The sequence below is a fragment of the Monodelphis domestica genome, chromosome 6, assembly GCF_027887165.1.
Source record: "Monodelphis domestica isolate mMonDom1 chromosome 6, mMonDom1.pri, whole genome shotgun sequence".
Taxonomy (NCBI): domain Eukaryota; kingdom Metazoa; phylum Chordata; class Mammalia; order Didelphimorphia; family Didelphidae; genus Monodelphis; species Monodelphis domestica.
Genome location: NC_077232.1, coordinates 170,686,798 through 170,710,714, shown reverse-complemented (window position 1 = coordinate 170,710,714; position 23,917 = coordinate 170,686,798). Strand labels below are relative to the sequence as shown.

Sequence of the window (23,917 nt, the reverse complement as noted above, 5' to 3'; positions counted from 1 at the left end):
ACTGGAACTTAAGTCATTAGGTTGGATGCCAAACTTTGTCTCTTGCCAGACATTTTCCATAGTTTTTTGTTCTTTTCCTTGCTTGACCTTTTTCCCTCTGTGAATGCAAAGCTTCCTTACCTGCTTTCCTTTTCATTTCAACAACATTTTCTTCCAGTATTCATTCTCAAGATCTCCAAGTGAAATAGATGCTAACTTCCATTTTCTGCCCTGACCATGATGTCTCTTTAATGACTGCCACATTTCCCTCTGGTTTTTAAGCTTTTTCTTATTTTTACCCAAAAAGATCTTTGCAGATCATAAAATAAAAAGCCATAAGAGAAATCTGTAATGGCCTTCTCTCTGGTCACCCCCTTATCCTTTGGTGAAGTATAAATGGTCTAAGGGATTCTGTCTTCCCTGGTCCTTAATTGAATTTTTTGTGGTGTTACTATTCTTGTCCCTGGAGTTATAGGAGCATAGATGGAAGGGCCCTTAGAAGATGTTGAATCTAACATCTTTTTACAGTGGGAGCAGCCAAGATGCAGAGAAGTTAGGATATTCACCTAGATTCATAAGACTAGTAAATATTAGAGGCAGGATTTGAACTCAGGCCTTCCTCATTCCACACCTAGCACTTTTTTTTCCCATTGGGCCACATAGCTGGTTCTAAGAATTAGCCCCACCCCATTTCTACCTGGAATTTTATGCTAAACTCCTAGACTCCCAAATCTTTGAGTAGCATCATTGCTAGAATTCTCAGCCTTTTAAAGAATCTGCCTACTTGTCTTCCATCCTGTCCCCTACTCTTTCTTGTAGGTGCAGGGGTACTAGTTTCTAGTGAAGGCTCTGTCTAGGAAGATACTTTTTAGGTAAAGCCTTCAATATTTTCCCTTGGGCTTGAGGAATAAATGTCCCTTATTGCCTATGTGACTTTACTCTTAACTTCCCTTGGCCTCAGTTTCCTGTCCTATAAAATGTCATGAAAGGTCCCTTTCAGCTCTATATGTATGATCTTTTGATCCTATCAATCTGCCTAGTCCTGGACATACTAAGTCTCAAAAGCCCAAGATTGCAATAGTTTCCTTGGCTAAAAGAATTCACAATTAGTCAGTTGAACTTGTCCACTAAAACCTCTACATCTTTTTCAGGTGAATCACTCTCTAATCATATTTGTGAAGTTAATCTTTTGAACCCAAGAATAAAACTTTACATTGATTTTTATCAAATGTTGCTTTAGTTTTAGCCTAGTGTTTGTATTCATCTGGATTCTCTGAAACATATTCTCCGACTCGTTGATATATAGGATGTAACACTGTACTGGCAGAATTGATGTTGCTTTGGGCAAAGGGCAAAACCTGGTTTGCCCAGGTCTCCCAAGACAGGGGATCTGTAGGCTGTAGCCTTCAATTATTTAGAATAGAAGATATGTTCAAGCCAGAGCAGAGAAGCAGTCTTTGGTTTTTGAGGTCAGATGTAAAGTTTTATGAAATAAGGAATTAATGATAAATTAAATTAGAGGATTGATCAAAGAACTATCTCTTAGAATAATCTATTCTTCCCTTAAGTTTTGGAATTGACTAGAAATGGGACTGAAAATTAAAAACCTTAGTTTAAAGATAATGATAATAATAAGGGAGAGAAGGACCAGATATCTATTAGAGATGCACTTCATATATGAATCTATAGTATTCTACTTCCCATTTTTCTGAGTTCTTTGTATTCCTCAAGAAAGCATTGTTTTTTTTTTTTAATGTGAAGGAGGAACTGACTCCCTTTTTATAAATGTATTATGTCAAGAAATATTGCTTCCCCTTTCCCTCACTTTTTTCAGTTATTCTGGAGCATAACCAATGAATCACATCCCTCAGAATACGTATTATATGTAGAAGTATTCATCACATCTGGTTTTCCTCCTCTGGTTAGAATTTCAGTTTCTAAAACTTGCTATTTAGTCATTCAAATGAAAACTTGGCACTTTGGGTACTAACTTAAAACTAATCCATATTGTCACTTTTGACTGACCAATTCAATGTCCTTACACGAAAGTCACTTCTCCAAGCAGACCTTGCCAAATATTCAGCCCTTGGGTCTTAAACATTGCTTGCTTGTTGCAGAATGGAGTCCGACATTTAACAGAGATGGAGTGTGACAAGTTTGATGATTTTTGTCCTAGGTTAATGGAAGGCTTTAAGTACATTGAGCCTTCACAAGCAGAAATTCAAGACATTTTCATCTCGGCATACCCAGAGCTGGTACCCACATTCATTCACCCAGTTAATGGTTATTTCATCTTGTCAAGTTCTTAGTTGCAAGAAATTGCAATGAGCAAAATAGTATGTACAGAAAAGGTGACTTTTCACTTTAAATACATTTTCAGAGTAAGTCTTAATCCTCATAGTAACTAGAGTACAGTTTGTAATGGAGCTCAAATGATAGTGCTTTGTAGTCAGTTTTACCTAATTCAATTCAATTCAATTCAATTCCACAAGCATTTATTAAGCAACTTCCCCCTACTAGGGACAATTTGGGTGCTGGGGATACTGAAACAGATACAAAGAGAAAAGTGAAAGAGTCCCTGCCCTCAAGGAGATTAAGTTCTCCTCCAGGAGTTTATATTTACTTTGTGGACTTTAAATTGCTAGAGAAATCTCATTAGTTCTTATTTCCAACTCATTGAATTCTTCTTTAATAGGTTTTACCTCAACTTTGTTACTGAAGAAGTAGAAAATCCAGAGAAGTAAGTACCTACATTTACTTTCATTTTGAAACATTTCTTTAAGGTAGAATGCCAGCTTAGAGCACAGGCAATTGTGTGTGCTGTTTATCTCAACCCCGCCCCACTAAGTAAATGAGATTTATTTGACTTTTGCTTGGGAGATTTGTTATTTTTGGAATAAAGTAACCTCATTGTACTCTATTTCTGTAACTAAGTCAACTCTTAGTGTGTGGTTCTGGATGTATAAAAGTCAAATGGGCAGAGGTTCATCTTATGTAGCTGAACTTTTGACCAGTGGCTCCTATGTACATAATATAATGTTTATTTGCGGGTTCCCTACCTCCAAAATCACCCAGTAGTCAAGAAGATTTCCTATAGAGAATGATTTCAGTTATTCAGAGAGCTTATGGAAAATTAGTCTTTTCAGGATTGTATTTGAGAGCATAAGGAACCCCCCAGCCCTAGAACAAGGTGAAGTTTTCTATGCATACATGCATACCCACACATATATAAATGTATGTGTGTGTATGCACATATATGTGTAGAGAGCAGTTGACAGGTAACTTCAGGGGGAAGGCCCTAGCAGGGAACAGGAGATGAACATTAAAGGCCTCTTGAAGAAAGTGGGATTAGAGATGACTCTTGAAGAAAGCCAGAGAATCCGGGAGGTTTACATGAGGAAGAAGACCACTCTAGGCATAGGAGACAAGCAATGAAAAGACACAGAATGAATTCTGCAAGAGACACCAAAAAAGTAAGTGTCACTGGCTTATAGAATTCTTGGAAGGGAATAAAGGATAAGAGAACTGAAAAGGTAGGAAGGGCCAAGTTGTAATGGCCTTTAGTAACCCCAAAGACGTTTTTATATTTGCTTCTAGAGGTAATCGGGAGGGAGCTAATGATATTTATGAGTATGAAAGTGATAAAATTAGGCTTGTTTTAGCAAGATCACTTCAGCAGCTAAGTGGAGAATGGATTGAAATGGGGACAGACTTGAAGCAGAGATCAATCTGCAGGTTATTGTAATAGGCTGAGTGTGAAGTGATAAGGACCTACACCATGATGGAAGCTCTGGGAGTGAGGAGAAGAGAGAAGGTGGCACATGTGAGAGAGGTAATGAAATGAGAGACTAAAAGACTTGGCAACGCATGGATGTGAGGGATGAGTGGGAGCCCCTTGTTGGGGAAGACATGAACATTGGGGGCCTGGGCGACTGGAAGAGGGCAGTGCAAATGTTTGAAGGAGGGAAGGATTTGCAAGTAATGAGTTCTGTTTTGAACAGGTGGAGTTTAAGCTTCATCTAATGGAAAATTTGGAGCATTGTTGAAATTTTACATTCTTAGCTAGAAATAATTAGATGATAGTTTCCCTCTAACACTGAATTTGGAATAGTATATTCAGTTTGGATTGTCCTACATACTGCTTGTTTGGAGAAACAGGATATGTTTAGCTGAGAGAAGAGAAGCCTCAGGAGTCACAAGAAAACTGTCTTTAGGTTTCTGAAGGGTTGTCAACTGGAAAAAGGATTAGACAGTTTGCTTGGCTTTATAAAACAGAACTAGAATCAATTAGTGGAATGATAATAACAACTCCACATTTCTTATAGGGTTTTAAGATTTGCCAAATATTTTCTTAAAATAATCCTATAAGGTAGGTAATAAAACCTTATGGTTCCATTTTACAGATGAAACTTGGATTAAGTCATTGAACTGGGGATCACCCAGTGAATATCAAAACTGGGAATTGAACCCAGAAGCTAGCCTGTGGGAGAGGGAAAAGATAGTTGACAAAGCCCTGGCCTGAAAATCAGGAAGATTCGAATTCAAATCTGTGCTCAGGGATTCACTAGTTGTATGACTGAACAAATTCTTAGCCTCTTCCCTCCTCAGTTCCCTCACCTGTAAAATTGGGCTAATATCCCCATATTGGCATCTACTTCCCAGGGTTGTAATTAGGATAAAATGAGATTAAAAAAAAATTGTTTGTAACACTTTTTCTCTACCTCCCATATTCTTTCTATTATGCCAAGTTGGCTCAATGGAAATAGAAGAGAAAGATTTAGGCTCAATATTAAGGAAGAACTTCCTAACTAAGACTAACCAGAAAATAAATCAAGTTCTTTAGGGATTGTTAGACTTCTCTTTCCTAGAGGTTTTCAAATAAATTCTGGATGATCACTTGTTGTGTACTTTGTAGAGTCGATCCTTGTTTGGATATGCTTTTGACTGGTTGTTCCCTGAGATCTTGTCCAGATAAGAGATTCAGTGAAAAACTGGATCAAACACTTTGAGTAGCTATAGTTTCTCAATTCAAATGAGGTAAATTATGAATTTTTTGACATGCTGCATTGGCAGACAATAAAGAAATTTGGCAAAGGACATTTTTATCCTGGTTTTTGAATAACAACCTATAGAACTTGAATTATACCAAAATTTTCCCAGGGTCTCAATTAACCTCATTTAGATCTATTTGATTTTTGAATACCATGGCACGCTTGAAGAGTTCTTGAGAAGACATGATTTGCTTGAAAGATTGATGGATTTGTGGTTTTCAATGGGGTATGGAAGAATTCTTCACTTACTGGGAACCTCACTAACTTCTCTTCCTTTTCAGTATCTCTGGAAGGTTGCAAACTACTTTTTTTCTTCTAATCCATCACTCCCCTTGAGATACACAGAGATCAATAAGCTCATCTTTCCTCAGAGACTCAAAGAATCATTCCACCTAGATGCCCCTGATGTGGAGGTTTTAATGACATCCAAGTTAAGGGATTACTTTTAAATGAGAACTTCAAAATAGTTCAACAAATCATTTTTTTTAAACTATTAGAATTGGTGAAAGACACCAATTCACCTTACCTCATAGTTGTTTTTGTTTGTTTTGTCTTTCAGAGACATAACCTAAAAATTGTAACATATAATGTATAGTAACAAATAGAATTTTTTTCCTACGTTACCCTCATCCCAGTGATCCATTAATAATATGTGATATTTATGTAGCATTTTACAGATACAGAGTGCTTTTTATAGGATATCTCATTTGATTCTCAAATAAGTCTAGTCAAATAGGAGGCATAAATATTGTCTCCATTTTACAAAGAAAGAAACTGAGGCTTAAATGAGTTAGGTACTTACCCTAAGTCACTCAATGATGGAGCCAGAAATCTTTGGTCTATTTGACTCTAGGTCTAATGGTACACTTGAGGCTGATGCATAATCACCTAGTGAGGTTTTGATTGTAGACACACATATGTCTGACTCTTTAGGGATATTCTTCCTAAAATCATTGTATATATGCAATTCACAAGAACAACTCAGTCAGAAGACTTGGAAAGTGCTATAAATTTCACATTGTCTGAACTGACTTCCATTTAGATCTATTTATATTTGAAATATGTGGCATGGTACTTCCTTGAATGAAGTAAATGCATGAGTGGAATGAGAGATTCATGATTTGGGGGCATAATAAAAAAGATAGATTCACCTACTGTCTTTGGTAAGAAGTCTTGTACCATGCTATAAGGTGGTGGAAAGAGCTAAATTTGAAAAGTGCCAAGTGCTGATTTGGACTATGACAGGACTCTTGGAGAGTAGTTACTTCTGTGAAAGCCCTCGTGGTCCAGGATCTTTATCTTAGTTTGGATTTTGGATTGAGTGAAATGATGTATGTAAAGAGCTTTGCCAACCATAAAGTACCATAAAAAGGCAAGCTGTTACTGATATTTTTGTCTCCCTCTAGCCTAGCTCTATATGGTATGGTTTAGATTCATTTAATGGTATTTTGTGATAGAAGATGTTGAAATGATTATTTTGTCCAGGCCCTCACTTTCTGATTTTATAGCTGAATAAGCTGAATCTCAGAGAAGTGAAATAATTTCCCCAAGCTAATGTTGGTAGTCGATAGCAAAGCCAAGATTTCAGCTCAGGTCCACTGATTATAACCATTGTTGTGTTTTTGTTTTTGTTTTTCTATTATAACACTCCATTTCTCCAGGTTAGTACTTCAAGGACTGGTAATCCAGTGTTGATATTCCTTCTACTGATACTCTCTGGAGGTGTTGTGAGAGTTGCTTTTGATGAAAAATTCACCACCTTTGAGTCCAAGCTGGTAAAACTCTTTAAACTTAGCAAGACTGGTCCCCAGACAAGGAATAATCCATCACCTAGCATGGATGTAAAGCCTGTCTGGATTAGGAGGTTAGTCAAATGTTTTTCTTCATTGGCATAGTCTTTGAGAAGCCAAGGTAATCTCAGGCCACCATGAAACAATGACGCAAGGTTCCATACATCATTTTTCACATTATGGTTAGGGCACCTGTTTTACCCAGAAAAGCTAAACACTAGTGAGCCATTGGGGCAAAGTAACTAAGGAGCAGTCTGCCCTTATTTCTTTGGCAAAGTGAATCATCTGAACAATAGCATTTTCTTAGCTCTTTTCTCCTAATATTTTCTTAACATCTTTAAGCTTTTGAGGAGAATAGAAAAAAAAATCACTATTTGGGGAGAAATTATTTTTCAAATTTCCAATGCTGACCACAATTCCTATTGTTCCTTCCTCTCTCATTTTTATGGTTCCTGATGTGTTTTTATATTTACTAGAAAACCATTCAACAATCCATCAAAAGTTAACTTTTTTTTTCTGGGCAGGAATTCTTGAGTAGTCAAATTCCAGTTAGCTTTCCTTGAAGACTTTTTTATTTAATTATATATTAGGAGGGCAGCTAGGTGGCACAGTGGATAAGGCACTAAGTCTAGATCAGGGGGACCTGAATTCAAATCTGGTCTTGGACATTACCTAGCTATGTGACCCTGGGGAAATCACTTAACCCTATTTACCTAGCCCTTGTTCTTCTGTCTTACGGTTATGATTAAGACAAAAAGTAAGGATTTTAAATCTTCAAAATACATGGATTTCTTACGAATTGATTCCTATCTTCTAAGGTAAAACGATGTTGTCCAAGATAATAGAAACCTGCATGGGGCAAATACAATTAGGAATTATGGTGAGCTGGGCTTGACTCATACTAGTTCCCTAATAATTTTATTCCAATAATAAAATGAAATGAGACAACTCATAAATAATTCAACATTTAACAAGAGGATGGGGGGGTTTATTTATTTAGCCATAGTATAGAAAAGATACATAAGGAGACAGCACCTAGGAAATATACCTCATAAATGGGGCTGTGTAGAGTTCCTTAGAACATCCAACAAGCTTTAAGGGCCCTGACTCCCTCACATTGGCAAACATCTTTCTCCCTTCAGAGAACTAGGGGGTTACCCTACAAAGTATGGATTTACAGCTTAATGGATTGACCTCCTGGGTCAATTAAGGCTTAGGGACAGCTTTCTTCGAATTTAGGAAAACAAAAAAAAAAGTCTAACAGATTGTGGGATGAGAAAACCCAGTGATATCTCAATTATTAAACAAGGAAAAACAAATACTGCCTCCCTACACCCCACCCCCACCACACAATGGGATCAATCAATCTTTCTTAGGTGATTTTCATAATTTCAAGGGAATTTAAGGGTATTTAATAGAAGGTCAAATAATCTGAGCAAAGAGAAAAAAAATTAGCACAACTTTTCCAAAATCTCATGTCAGCAATGATTTAGAGCCAAAAGAAACCTTAGAAGACATTCAGTCCAACCACCTCATTTTGCAGATAAGAAAATTGAGATACCCAGAGGTTAGATCACTTACCCAAAGTCACAGAGATAGAAAGTGATAGAGCTGGGATTCAAACTCAGGTTCTCTGACTAAAATTCAGCTCTCTTTCTGATAAAAGATCTCACATTTATGCAGTGCTTAGAGATTTACAAAGGGCTTTTCTTCCAGTACCTCTTTGAAATAATCATACCATTAGAGTCAGACTGGATGCTTGTACCGGTTAGTTAAGATTGAAAACTGGACAGTTCAGGAATGGAAGTATACTTAGCTCTAACAGAGAAAGGCCATACAATAGCACTTAGCTCTGGTAGATGTGACTTCTCATGCCTCCATCTGGAAATAACCTCATTTGGAGATTCTGAAGCGCTCACCCACTCCATGTGGATGAGATCTTCTTTGCCCCTTTGTGACCTTTTAGGGTCCTTTTTATTTATATTTTTATAGCTATTGTGCATTTAAGTGTTTTTTCTTTTTGTTTTAGCTTTTTTCACTTATACAAGCTCAGACAGATCTTCCCATGCTTCTCTGAATTCCTCATCTCTGCCATGGCTTATATAAGAATGTTCCATTTATTTAATACCATATCATACATGCACATTTTCTCTACCATTCGCCAACACTTCTTTGTTCCATTGCTTTACTATCACACTGAGGGCTTCTATGAATAGTGTGGTGTATATTGGACTTTCATTTTTGTCTTTGACCTCCTTTCAGGCATATGCCCAGTAGTGGGATCATTGAGTCATCTATAAAATCTTTATGAGAATAATTAACATTCAGTAAGGTTGCTTTCAAAGTTCTAGAGGTTGACATAGTTAGTACAATGTCATTTATGACTAGGATCATTTGGAGAAACTTATCATCAGTAGGTTCCATTATATAGAATTTTTAAAATGGGCATCATTTTAAGACTTATTTATTGTTCACCTTAATGAAACCTCTTTAGCTTAATCAAATACATTATATTGAGATTTTCCTAAATCTTTAAATACATGATTGAGTGACAGCATGTCAGTTATATTTCTGAGAATAGAAGGAGAAACATGGGTTTTCCAGTTAAATTATTGAATATTGATGACTCCAAACTAATTCAACTAATTAAATCATTCTAGCTAAGTCAATTTGTACTAGATAAACTATTAATGGTTAGACAGAGTGGGGCATTTGTACTTCCAATAAATCAAGATTTGAAAATTTAGAAAATAATCTTGGAATACTTTCCATTTGAAGTGAATATTTAAAGGGTATTGACTAGGGATATTAATACAAACTTTTTGATGTGAAATCTCTGGGTTTGTGGAGAAAGGGAAATAAGCAAACTGGCAAGGTTGATGTTGAAGGAGGGGTGTATCTAGTACTCCTTTATTTTTATATTCTGTTACTCAAATATTTGTAGCATGCCCATTGTGTACAGAGAAATTTTTGAGGTACTATAGAAGATGTGGGATCCTCGGCTTCATATAGCTTTTAATCTAGTGTTAACAAGTAAAAGAGATAGCAATTATACCAATATATTATTTTAAGCATACCCTGCCCTGTTCAATTTCATCAAAACAGATTTTAAAGCAATTTTAACAGCAAAATTGATTTAATAATAAAATTAATATTCTGTAACAAGTTCAGTGCAGTTAACCAGCATGAATTGAATGCTTGTTATGTTCCAGACACTGGCCTAGGTGCTGGAGATATAAAGACAAAACAGTAAAGAACCCCTACTCTCAAGGAGCTCCTATTTGACTAGGCAGAAAGAACATATATACTGGTACAATGTAAATGCATAGTAATTTGGGGGATAAACAGAAGAACCCATCAAACTGGGGAGATTAGAAAAAGCCTCATGAAGGCTGTGCTTAAAGGAAGTGGAGGATGCTATAAGGAAGACTTGGAAAGGAAGTGCATTGTAGATGTGATGGATGTTTTGTTTAGAGATATAGAGGGAAGAGATAGAATGATGTCTTTGAAGAAGAGGAAGCAGCTAGATGATCTAAAACAAGGCATCTGACAAGAAGTAATGTGAGGTGAGTCTAGAAATATAGGATTGAGACGTGTAGTAAGAAGTTTTAAATGCCAAATAAATGAGTTTGCATTTTGTCCCAGGAATAGGCAATGGGAAGTCACTGAAGCTTAGTGAGTAGGGCAGTTATGTGATCACACTGGAACCTTAATAATATCAATTTTGCAGTAGTCTGGAAGATGGATTGGAGAAGGTTCATTTGGAGTTCAGGAGACAATTCCAATAGCCTACATAAAGGGTGATGAAAGCCTGAACTGTAATGAGGCTCTGTCAGTAAAGGGAAGGACATAGATGGGAGTGATGTTCTGGAAACAGTGATGGTGTAACCACTGAAATCTGGTCTTTTAAGAACATTAGGTATGTTTGTGTCTATAAAAGGTATAGTATTATGGGAATGGAATTAGGAAGACCTGCACATAACTCATCCTCTAAAAAGACATCGCCATCATCCTTAATAAGTTTGTGGAGTGAGTCCCTCATATTGGAAAAATCACAGTTTGTTCATGAACATTTGGATTTTTTTGTTGTTGACTTTTACAGGGATAAGCAAAACTTTATTATCATAGTTGTATCTGCAAACTCAAGATATATATATTGAGAAATTTCTCCAAGAAATTACTTAATGAAAAGTGAAATCATTTTAGTTTCTCTTAGGATGTTACCTGACAACTGGCGTCCAAGGTCTCATCTTTTTTTTTTTCTCTAGATCTTAAATCTATTTTGACATTGATTTAATCGGCCCAGAATGCTGAGAATCATAGCCATTTAAAGAAAACTCTGCCTTTCAAAAGTACACATTGTGCTTTTGGAAATATTTAAGGTTTGGTTTCTAGAACAAATGACAGAGGTGTTTGGATCTAGTCCAGATGTGTAATTATAGCATTTTGTAATGAGATATAGGTCCAAATTACATTTAGTACCAAGGGAGAGTAGTGATGATTCCTTCCTCACTGTGACTTGCTGAGGCAAAAGTGTTTCACATTGAGTCACAATTGTGCATTTCCAGTTGTGCTGAAACATGCATCTGGCCCCAGGCTGGAATGACTCATCATCCTGAACTCTCCTCCTCCACTGTCTTAGTGGGGAGAAAAATGCTCTTTGAAAGGATCCTTGATGGAAGTCTTGACCATTAGGATGGATGGATGAAAATAGCACCTATGCTGGATGGGCAAGAGGCAGGGTTCAAAATATGTAGGAAGCAGAACAGGAATTTATGCTGGGAATAGGATGTAATGTTCATGAGTGCAAGGTTCACTGCAGAATTAGAAATAAAAATGACAAGTCCCCAAGTGACACTGGGACTCTTCATACCTTCAAGGTAACTTCATACCAATTAAAGTCTCAAATTAAATTATAATAAAGGAAAAGAGAAGAGAATACACTTTTAATAAACACTTACTTTTGCCAGAAACTTTGCATTTGCATAAAAGTGATGAAGTCTTGAACTATAGAGATGACTCTGTGAGTCCAGTGATGGAGGTAGGAGGGACATAGAAACAATGATGGTGTAATCATTGAATATTAGGTGAATTTGAGTCCATAAATGGTAGTATGTCATAATGTATGGATTTTTTCCCATTTTTACAAATATTATTTCATTTGATCCTCATAGCAACCCTGTAAGGTAGGTGCTATTGTCACCCCCCCTCATAGTTTGGGAAACTGAGGCAGATAGTAGTTAAGGAATTTTCTCAGGATGACACAGCTGGATTTCAACTCAGGTTTTCCTCACTCTAGGCCAGTGCTCTAGTTACTGCACCACCTACATACCTACAATACCTGACCTTCTTGTCTGAACAAAACAGCAGAATTCCACTTAAAGTTTACATAACAAAATAATCAATCAGTCAACAAGAATTTTTTTAAAGCCTTAAAGCTCTTCTATGTGCCAGGCACTGAGAGAGACAATAGGCACAGAAATAAAATGAATATTAGGAAACAGGGGAAAAAAATCATTTCTCAAAAGGACTTTATATTCTAACAGGGGAGATAAAGACATATACCAGGGTAGAGAATGTGGTCATTTCCAAAAATCCTTGCCTCTATCCCTTGTGTCTATCACCTTTCTGTTAGGCGGTAAACATCATGGTTAATCCTAGTTCCTACAGGAATGTGGCTGGTCACTGTACGAGCCGGAATTCTTAAGTCTTTCAAAGTTGTTACTCTTTACAATAGTGTTTTTATCCCTCTATAGATTCTTCTGATTCTGCTCACTTTACTTTGGGCCAGTTCACACTACCCAAGAGTCTCTAAAATTCTCTTTTTTTCATTTCTGATGTCTATCATTCCATGACCTTCATATGCCAAAATTTGTTCAGCCATTTCCTATTTATCTGAGAAACAATCTTTCAATTCCAGTACTTTGCTGCTTCTCTCATCCGTCACATGTATGGAGAGTGTAAATGAAAGGAGAAAGAATCCAAATTAGTTAAAGACAGGGTAGTTTAAGAGGGAGGCCACTAGAAAATTAGAGGATCAGGAAAGGCTTTATGTAGATAGTTGTGTTTGAGCTGTTTCTTGAAAGGAGTGAGAGATCCTGCTAGGTAGAGGTAAGAAGGGAGTGCATTACAAATATGGGGCATGGCTAGCACAAGGGCTTGGAGATGGGAGACAGGGTGCTACGTGTGAGGAAGGGAGAGGACACTTTGGCTGGATTGCTAAGTGCAGGAGGGGTAGTAATGTCCAATGAGGTTGAGAAGATAAGTTGGGGTCCAGGTGGTGAAAGGCTTTAAGAGCTAAACTGAGCTTTAAATGTTTTATTCCAGAAGTAATAAGAAGACACTAGAGTTTATTGAGTAGGGGAATGGCATGGTCAGATCTGCACTTAAAGAAAATTGCATTGGAAGCAAAATATAATCGACTGGAGAGGGGAAAAACTTGAGGCAGGGGGACCAATTAGGACATTAATGTAAAGGTTAATGGAGTCAAAGCAGTTTTTTCCTGACTAGCTATTAAAGATCACCTCAAGTTTATTGGAAGTTTGTGATGGAGCAGCCACAGAATTTCTGGGCAAATTCTTTATTAAGTTGTTATATTTTGGATTCCTACAGAATTGTCCTTGAATCTTCTAAGTTTATAATATGCTGCATTAACTCTGAAATCCCTTCTATGGATATAGGTTCAAATACCAGCGTTGTTATTTCTTAGGTCACCTTGTGCAAAAAACCCTTTACTTTTTGTCTCTAGGCTAAAATTTCTTGTTTATAAGTGTGTTGGAGTAGATGGCTCCTAAGGATCTTTCCAGCTCTAAGACTGTGATCCTATATTTCATGACTCTCACTGATAAAACTGTACTGAGAGATCTTTTGTTTATTTGTTTTATTTGGACCTCTTATTTTATTGGCATAGGGAATTTCCCAAGAGAAACTGACATGTAACAACAAAGGACAGCAACTGTTTTATAACTTACGGAATTGTAAAAAGTTGCTTAGTAAACTGAGATGTTAAGTAAATATCAATGATCACGCAGTCAATATGCTTTATGTGAGTCCAGGTCTCTTCAAAACTCAGAAGTTCTCACTACCCTCTGCCTCACTGATTGTTATAGCACTAGATTCTAGTTTCAGGAATAAATGAAATTGTTGATAATATTTTTGAGAAATAAATGCAAGGCTAACATATGGTACCCAAAGACAATCTCAAGAAATACTTGTGGTTGAAAAACAAATAATATAACATAAGAACCCCAAGTCCCCTACCTTTTTCTATAAAGAGGGATTCTTAGCTTGGATATAATAATATTAAAAAAACCCTCAGGGGCTGACCTGTGGTCAGGAAGTCAGGAAGTAAAGTTCAGGAAGTCTGTGAACTTGGGCAGGTGAAAAATGCAGCTTTATTTCTATTAACCTCTAATTGAAATTGAGTATTTCCTTCAATTATTAAAATAACAACAACAACATTATCCTGAGAAATGATCCATGGGTTTTACCAGCCTTCAAAGGGGTCCATGATGAAAAAACAAATGGTTAAGAATCTCTGCTGTATAAGATGCCATGATTAGCAGTTATCAATGCATTTATTCTTTTTTTTAAATTGAATTCTCTCTCTCTCTCTCTTTTTTGGTGCAAATATTCTGACTTTGTATTATAAAGTAGGTTTGGTACAGACTGAGCCATCTATCATTGTTTAAGAAGTTACCCAGTGCAAAGAACATATCATTGAGATGTATAGTGTTTGTAAACCTACTCTGGGATTGATAAATCATGTCTGAGGCTGCTGAAAAGCCCACAAATGAATTGCTTTGCTATGACCTTGGGGTCTGAGATCAGTCAGTTTGTCTATTAGACTTTTCCAGTGTTCTTCTCACTTCATTTATTCCTTCTGTTCTGACGAGTTAGCAAATAGTGGACTGGCAGCAAGTTCCTAAGGTTCGATATCATCAGTCATTTTGGAAGAGCCAAGGTAGCCACATGCTCTGAATAATCGACTTTAATATCAGGTTTAAATAATCTCAGTGTCATGTTTAATTAATACTTTACTTGGCACCAATTTATATTAATTAAGGCCTGAAAGTCACCACACCTTGCCTCAATGAGATCTGAAAAGGAAAAAAAAAACTTGGTTTTAAGAAGATGTCCAAAGGGCCAGTGGGATTGCTTTTAATTGAGAAGCGAGGACAGCACAGTAGGTTAAATTACATTTGAATTTTCAGAGACTTTACCAGAGCTGCAGCAAAAAATTCTGGTTGCTGGAGCAGCAATGGGAACAGTGGGGAAGAGTTTAAGGAATGAGGTAGACTACATATAGAAGTCATGGAATGGGAAGGGATCGGGAAGCTTAAGAGTTTCTGGTGTTTGGATTAGGGATAGATTGAGGAGAAGAAGATTATGAGCCAGACACAACCCTTGGGAGAGTAGGGTGAGTGAAATTGAAGTCTGCAGATGATAATAACAAAACCCTAGAAGGGGAGCTTGACATTAGAGGAGAATTCTAGAAGGCATAATTAAAAGCAAAAAATTAAAAGAGAGGATAGGGACTGAGGGGAATTGGGTCTAAATTTACTATGGAATGGGAAATGGCTGCCATTGTTACTGAAGCCTGTCCTCTTCTTTATTCTGTATAGATCAGATCCAAGGTATCTTACACATGTGGCATGGATTTCCAAACTAGGCACTGGTTTGGAAAAAGCTTGGGATGATCACTAGGGAGGCATGTTAAGAGAGCAAGAGTTAATATACAAGGCTCTTCCAGGAGGACGTATCTCCTCACATGTTAGTGACTAAGTTTCAGTCTCTCCATACTAGGTCCAGTTCTGTATTTCCCATTTGATTCCTAGTTTTGACTCCCTATAACCTAGAGTTATGTAATAACAGTCATTTTGCCTCTTTGCTGCCTTTTTTTTTGAGATCACCATAGTACTTGACATATAATAACTGCTTAATAAATGCTCTTCATCCATTCATTTATATTTAGAGTAGTATATATAATTATTGCTCCAGTTTTTTTAAATCACCCAAATCACCTAAGTGTATAATGAACAATTGAAGCCATTAAGGGACCATGAGATTTCTTTTCTTTTGTCTTGCCTATGTTAAGTAATGCTATTTTTTAAAACTATGAGAGCAAAAATCTGCTTTAGAATCCCAACAGGTGAATAGGTACCAGCTTATATAAAAGAGAAGTATCAGTGCACAAATTATCCTCAATTTAGATAATCTGTGCCCATTTTGTAGAAATCCCAGGGTGACATCCTACTATCCAAAAAGTTTCATATTTCACTTTTCACTCAACTTAAAACATTTCAAATAATTGCAAGAAAAATTTGCTTCGATGAACCTCATATCTAAAACTCTGATTTAGCCAAATATAAATTAGCTTTGATTTTATGTACATTGTCAGAAGACTTGGGTTGCTATTCTGAGTTTATTATTTACTAGTTTTTGTTACCTTGAACAGTCAATCTGTGTTAGCTTGGGCACTTAATAAGTTAATTATCAAATACATATTAAGTGCATAATACGTGTCAGTCCAACATGGGAGGTTCCAGAAATACCAACATAAAATTGAAAAATTGTCTATTCAAACAAAAAGATTGTATTCTACTGATGAGAGGAAAGAAGGTGGCTGGGCAGGGGTAAAATGGCAGTGCAATTGTGTTGCTTCATAAATAAGTCCAAAAATACATATTAGTAAATACAAAGTGTTTTTTCCCTCCTTAAAGAAATACTAATAACTGGGAGAATCAGAAAAGATCTCTTTAAAGAAGAAATGAGTTCTGAAAGATATTAGAGACTTCAAGATGCAGAGGTGAAAAAAGAAAACTTTGCAGCCATGGGGCACATCTTGTACAAAGACATGTATGCAAGAGATGAAATATTATTTATGGGGAATAGCAAGTAGGTCAGTTTGAGCATAGAGTACATGATGGGGAGTAATTTGTGATAAAAAGTTAAAAATATATGTTGAAATCAGATTGTGAAGGCATTTAAATGCCAAGCAGAGGAATTTTATTTTATCCTCAAGCCAACAATGGAGCTACTGAAACTTGTGGAAAGGAGGAGTAACATCTTCTTCCTTGTACCTTAGAACTATCAATTTTGTAGCAAGGTAAAAAGTAGATTAAAAGGGGTTGATTATAGGTCTGGAGAGACCAGTTAGTAGACTGTTGCAATAGAAGTGGTTGTGATGTGTGTTATATCCCATCTCCAAACCACCTCCCTAATACAGGTGAAAGATGAAGGAGGCCAGTAGACAAGACTTAATAGCTGATTAGATGGGAGTAGTGAGGGGGGAAGGAAGAGTTGAGGTTGACTCCTACATTGTGAACTTGAGTGCTTGTAACAATAGTGGTACCCTTGGAAGGTATCTGGAAGCTAGGAGGAGGTTTATGGGTAAAGATAAAGGGTTTAGGATTGGACGTGTTGAGATATCTATGGGGCATGTGAATGGAGGTGGCTAAGGGCAACCTGGAGATACAGAATGGGAGTTAAGAATAGATGCAATCTAGCTATATAAATTTTGGGCCATCTGCTGATGATAGTTGAATGATATGATCATTGAATCCACGTGACCTCAGTAGATCTCTAAATGACAATGTAGGGAGCTAAAGGAAAAGAGTCTAGGTCCCAGGTCTGGGATCTAGCCATGTAGAGAGGGTAAGATGGGAATGATACTTTTACAAAGGATATTGAGGTGCATCAGCTGGTCAAGAAGAGCCATAACAGAGTCATGAAAGGAAAACCTAGGAAGGGGAAAATATTAAAAAAGAGGGAGTCCCAAATGTGGCAGAGGGTATATAGACTGAGGAAAAAACAAATTGGATTTACCAGGAAGGGAATTCTTAATGATTTTCCAGAGTTTTCTTGCCGAGAACTAGTTTTTCTTGAATACAAGGAGTTAGAAGGAGTATGAGAGAGGAAGAAATCTAATATAAAGGAAGTTTATTAAGGGTGTGTTATAGATAGTGAGCTCAATGGAAAGAAAAGGAGAGGAATATGGATCAAACTGATGTCTGGGAGAGCTGGGAGTGGTGAAGGCCAGGGAAGGGAGCCTTTTTCTAGCATCCTTAGAACGGAAGAACAAAGCAAGTCTCTTCATCACTTTTGCCCTCCATTTTTACCATTTATAAAATGGTGACTTGTTTTTGTATGGTGTGTAATGCTGAATAGCCATTTGTAAAATGGCTTGAATTTATGGTTTCTGAGGCCCCTTTGTAGTTCCAAATCTATGATCTGATGATTAATTTTAGAGGAGAGGGCCACAAAGTCATAGAGCTGTAGATCATATAGGCAAACCCCTCATTTTATGAGGAAAAAAGAATCAAGATCCAGAGAAGGACAGTGACTTCCTTGGGCCAGCAATTTAGTAGCAGAGGAAGTTCCTGGTATGCTGATTGTCAGGTCAGTGCCCTTTGCATGAATGACACCACAAGGATTTTCAGTTGTGCAATTATACTAGGAAGGAACAATTAATTGGAAGGTGTAATATCTAACCCCTCCTTTTAAAATATCTTCTGAGGTGAGCTGGATTTCCTGGATTTCAAGGCACTGGGGGGAAATGTGAGAAATGAAGAGATCTAATATAAAGAGAAGTTTGGCACCAAGAACACGGAGGTGAGAGACACTGTAGAGAATAGGATGAGAAGGGGAAAAGAGAGGGAGACAAGGGAGGGATCCAGATCAAATAAGCTGTTTTTCACATTTGCCTTAGTTAGCCCATTTGGTAATGCAGTCCTAACGGGGTTAATTAATTTTTAGTTAGTAAGTAATAGTGCTGGACATAGAACTCAAGTCTGATGATTTCTTACAGAAATTCAATTTGCACACAGATTTTTTCAAGAATGTTGTGTTAAGGTCCACCTGTATAAGATTTATACAGCTTTTTGGGAAGGCTTTGACTAATGATTTCAGCAGTGTAAGGAATTCTTGATGCAGAAATTCTTCCACTCATACGGATTGGCAATTTTTCTTTAAATTCTAGTTTTAGTCAATTGCCTTCGGTACATGATCATTGTCTCATAAGTGTCAGAGGCAGAATCTGGACTTGTCTAAGTCTGGCCTCCTGAAACTTTGCAATACATAATTCATGAATAAAGACCACTGTAATCAAGCTTTTCTCGGATAACCGTGTTAACTGTAGTACCTTCTACACATCTACTTTTCTCCTACTGAAGAACACAAGTGTCCTTTTCTGATAGAGAGAGAATAATATTGTAGTGGGAACAGTGTTCACCAACAGGCAAAGTATTCAATCCAAGGTCAGAAAAGAAAGGCCTCTGTCTATAGGAAGAAGCAAGGTCACTCTAGCTACTCTTCCTTGCCTGTGTTCAGACTTCGAGTCTCTGCCTAATGGAACATGTGGCTGATGTATCTTGGGATCAGAATTCCTCTTGCATTTCTCAGCTTCCCATATGCATAAAAAATACATTTGGCTCAAAGACAGTTTGTTCATGTAAGGCCGAAATGTCAGACAAGTGGTGCAGAAATTATAGGATTATATTATAATATTTTATCATATGGTAATCAAAAAGGACAGGTATTAATCCTTCAAATGCTTTCCAGAAGTTATTTGGCTTTAAAAAAATGAGGCTTTTCAAAGCTAGACATAAAACATGATTTGAAGAATAATACTTTTGAATATTAAAATTCATTTTAGTTTTTTTTTTCAAATTTCAATTTAAGTTTTATTGAAATTTTCATTCTAGGTTCTCTAGTCCTCACATATGCTTTATGGATGGTGACAATGCCTCCTTCAGGCAAATCTTTAAATCCAGCTGCTTTTTAGAAAATTTTAAGAGGCTAAGTAATTGCAAAGCATTGAATGAAATGGAAATGAGGAGGATGACAAGCACTTACTAATCTCTTACTATGTGCCAGGCACTGTCTATACAAGCAAGCATCGTAGTTCCTAATCCTAATAAGTTTATACTCTATGAGGAGACAATACATAAATTAAAACTAGAGGAAAGTGGTGCTAAGTCATGCAGTGGATGGAGCACTGAGCTGGGATTCAGGAAGACATCTTCCTGAGTAGAAATCTGGCTTCAGACACTAGTTGTGTGACCACAAGCAAGTCACTTAACCATTTGCCTCAGTTTCCTCATGGGTAAATTGAACTGGAGAAGAAAGTAGTAAACCACTCTTCTATCTTGACCAAGAAAACTTTGAATGGGGTCACAAAGAGTTGGACATGAATGAAATGACTCAATACTCAGGGAGAAAAGTTGGATGTAAGGGAAGGTATGCATGGGATATAGTTTAGAAATGTCAGGAAATGTTGTGAATATCTAATTGCAGGATAAGGTAAAAACACAGGCAGGAGCTATATTCTGGTGAGAAGAAGATGAGATTGTTCAGAAAAAAATTTTTCCTGAAGTCAGAAAATAAAAAATCAGATGACAAGAAACTGGTCATAATTTCCTTGAATCAATTTTCTAACTCATCTTCTTATTTTAAATTTGATCTGCCACCATCTAAATTCATTTACTTTGTTGCTATTGTACATATGAGTAGTATGAGTAGTTTAGTTACATATAGTAGAGTGGCTGTCCCAGGGTATTTTCTAGGAGGACAAGTTTAGGGGACAATTTGAGGGTGTAGATCAGGATTCAATACCTCCTAATTTGGAGGGAAATTACCTTTCACCCTCCAGAAGTAGTCAGTAAAATACTCAGATTCTTTCTCTTTCTCTCTTCTCCTTTCCCCCATTCTTGACTCCAGAACCTTCTGTTGTCATCACCCATATTCCTTATTCTTCCTTTTTGCCTTGGAGTTATTGAGCAGTGACAGCCATTCTTTCAGTGTCCTGGGTCAGAGGAACAACAAATTATGCTTATTTGCCTGTTGTTCAAACCCAAACTATGAGCCATTCTGAATGCTTTCCTCCTACTTAAGGATCTAGTGGTGGGCTTAACTGCTAGGTCATTTATTTAAATTTAGATTTGATTGAAACTATCTGTACTAGGATCAGTGTCCTGTGTTTTTTATCATCATCAGAGAAATACATATATTTCTAAGCATGTTTGCTGTGAGTCCAGTCAGTCTGTGAAATTGTTTGCCAATTTTAGCTAGTCATATTGGATTTTTGATGAAGTTGACTATTCCAGTAAGTAAAACGAGCAAATTCTGAATTGTTGTCAATATGTGTTCCAAAGTAATTCCTAATATAAATAACTAAGATAAATCCAAAGAGAACTGAACAGAGTTTTCTTTTAGTGCTATTTCTAATTATAGGGAAGGACCCCCCCCCCCAAACCCGGCTCCCTTGATCATAGAAACAGTATGCAAAGAAACAGATCAGAATTCCATTCCCCATTCCAGTACTAATTAGCTGTTTAACTAGATATTTCTTTCTCTCACATTTTAATTAATTAATTAATTTAGTCAATTTAAAACATTATTCCTTGGTTACAAGAATCATATTCTTTCCCACGCTTCCCTCCCCCCCACTCTTCCCATAGCTGATGCTCAATTCCATAGGGTATTAAAAGTGTCCTTGATCAGAATTTATTTCCATGTTGTTGATGTTTGCACTAGGATGTTCATTTAGAGTCTACATCCCCAGTCATATCCCCCTCAACCGATGTAATCAAGCAATTGTTTTCTTCTGTGTTTCTACTCCCACAGTTTTTCCTCTGCATGTGGATAGTGTTCTTTCTCATAGATCCCTCCAGGTTGTTCAGGATCACTGCATTGTCACTAATGGAGAAGTCCATTAAATTCTATTGTACTATAGTTGTATCAGTCTCTATGTATAATGTTCTCCTGGTTCTGCCCCTTTCACTCTGCATTAATTCCTGGAGGTCACTGCAGTACCCATGGAATTCCTTCAGTTTATTATTCCTTTGAGCACAATAGTATTCCATCACCAACATATACCACAATTTGTTCAGCCATTCCTCAATTGAAGGGCTTCCTCTCATTTTCCAATTTTTGGCCACCCCAAAGAGTACAGGTATGAATATTCTTGTACAAGACTTTTTCCTTCTTATCTCTGGGGTACAAACCCAGCAATGTTATGACTGGATCAAAGGACAGACAGTCTTTTAGCACCCTTTGGCCATAGTTCCAAACTACCCTCCAGAATGGTTGGATCAATTCACAACTCCATCAGCAATGCATTAATATCCCAACTTTGCCACATCCCCTCCAGCACTCATTACTTTCCATTGCTGTCATGTTAGCCAATCTGCTAGGTTTGAGGTGATACCTCAGAGTTGTTTTGATTTGCATCTCTTTGATTATAAGAGATTTAGAACACTTTTTCATGTCATTATTAATTGTTTTGATTTCTTTAACTGAAAATTGCCTATTCATGTCCCTTGCCCATTTATCAATTAGAGAATGGCTTGATTTTTTGTACAATTGATTTAGTTCTTTGTAAATTTGGGTAGTTAGACCTTTGTCAGAGGTTTTTGTTATGTATATTGTTTCCCAATTTGTTGATTCCCTTCTAATTTTGGTTGCATTGGTTTTGTTTGTACAAAACCTTTTTTTGTATTGTAATCAAATTTATTTATTTTATATTTTGTGATTTTTTTTTCTAGCTCTCCCTGGGTTTTAAAATCTTTCCTTTCCCAAAGATCTGACATGTGTATTATTCAGTGTTCACCTAATTTATTTAGTTTCCTTCTTTAGGTTCAAGTCATTCACCCATTCTGAGTTTATCTTGGTTGTTGATCCAGACCTAATCTCTGCCATACTGTCTTCTAATTTTCCCAGTAGTTTTTATCAAATAGTGGATTTTGGTCCCCAAAACTGTGATCTTTGGGCTTATCATAGACTGTCTTGCTGAGGTCATTTACCCCAAGTCTATTCCACTGATCCTCCTTTCTGTCTCTTCGCCAGTACCAAATTGTTTTGATGACCATTGCTCTATAGTATAGTTTGAGATCTGGGACTGCAAGACCTCCTTCCTTTGCATTTTTTTTTTCATGATTTCCCTGGATATCCTTGATCTTTTGTTCTTCCAAATGAACTTTGTTATAGTTTTTTCTAATTCAGTAAAAAAGTTTTTTTGGTAGTTCAATCGGTATGGCACTAAATAAGTTAATTAATTTGAGTAGGATTGTCATTTTTTATTATGTTAGCTCGTCCCACCCATGAGCAATCAATGTTTTTCCAATTGTTTAGATCTAGTTTTAATTGTGTGGAGAGTGTTTTGTAGTTGTGTTCATATAGTTCCTGTGTTTGTCTTGGAAGATAGATTCCTAAGTTTTATATTGTCTAGGGTGATATTTTAAATGGAATTTCTCTTTCTAATTCTTGCTGCTGAGATGTTTTGCAAATATAAAGAAATGCTGATGACTTATGTGGGTTTATTTTGTATCCTGCAACTTTGCTAAAGTTGTTGATTATTTCGATTAGCTTTTTAGTTGATTCTCTAGGATTCTTTAAGTAGACTATCATATCATCCACAAAGAGTGATAGCTTGGTCTCCTCATTGCCCATTTTAATACCTTCAATTTCTTTTTTCTTCTCTAATTGCTACTTCTAGTGTTTCTAGTATAATGTTAAATAATAGAGGTAATAATGGGCATTCTTTTTTTACTCCTGATCTTATTGGGAAGGCTACTAGTTTTTTCCCCATTGCAGATGATATTTGCAATATATGCTATTTATTATTTTTAGGAAAGGCCCTTCTAGTCCTATACTTTCTAGTGTTTTCAATAGGAATGGGTGTTGTATTTGTCAAAGGCCTTTTCTGCATCTATTAAGATAATCATGTGATTTTTGTTGGTTTGCTTGTTACCATGGCCAATTATGTGGATGGTTTTCCTAATATTGAACCATCCTTGCATTCCTGGTATGAATCCTACCTGGTCATAGCGAATAATCCTTGTGATGACTAGCTGGAGTCTTTTTGCTAATATCCTATTTAAGATTTTTATATTGATGTATATTAAGGAGATTGGCCTACAGTTTTCTTTCTCTCTTTTTGACCTGCCTGGCTTTGGAATCAGTACCATATTTGTGTCATAAAAGGAATTTGGTAGAACTCTTTCTTTGCTTATTCTGTCAAATATTTTATATAATATTGGGATTAGTTGTTCTTTGAATGTTTGATAGAATTCATTTGTGAATCCATATGGACCTGGG

At 36.6% G+C, this 23,917-nt stretch overlaps 1 protein-coding gene across 1 annotated transcript in view; it reads left to right on the top strand.

Moving 5' to 3' along the window:
* The window catches only part of SLC7A11 (solute carrier family 7 member 11), a 126,993-nt gene that overhangs the window by 36,015 nt on the left and 67,061 nt on the right, over positions 1-23,917 (top strand). The window contains exon 6 of the mRNA XM_007496316.2: positions 2,675-2,719. Within this exon, the coding sequence (XP_007496378.2) occupies positions 2,675-2,719 (45 nt within the window). The remainder of the gene's footprint in view (positions 1-2,674; positions 2,720-23,917) is intronic.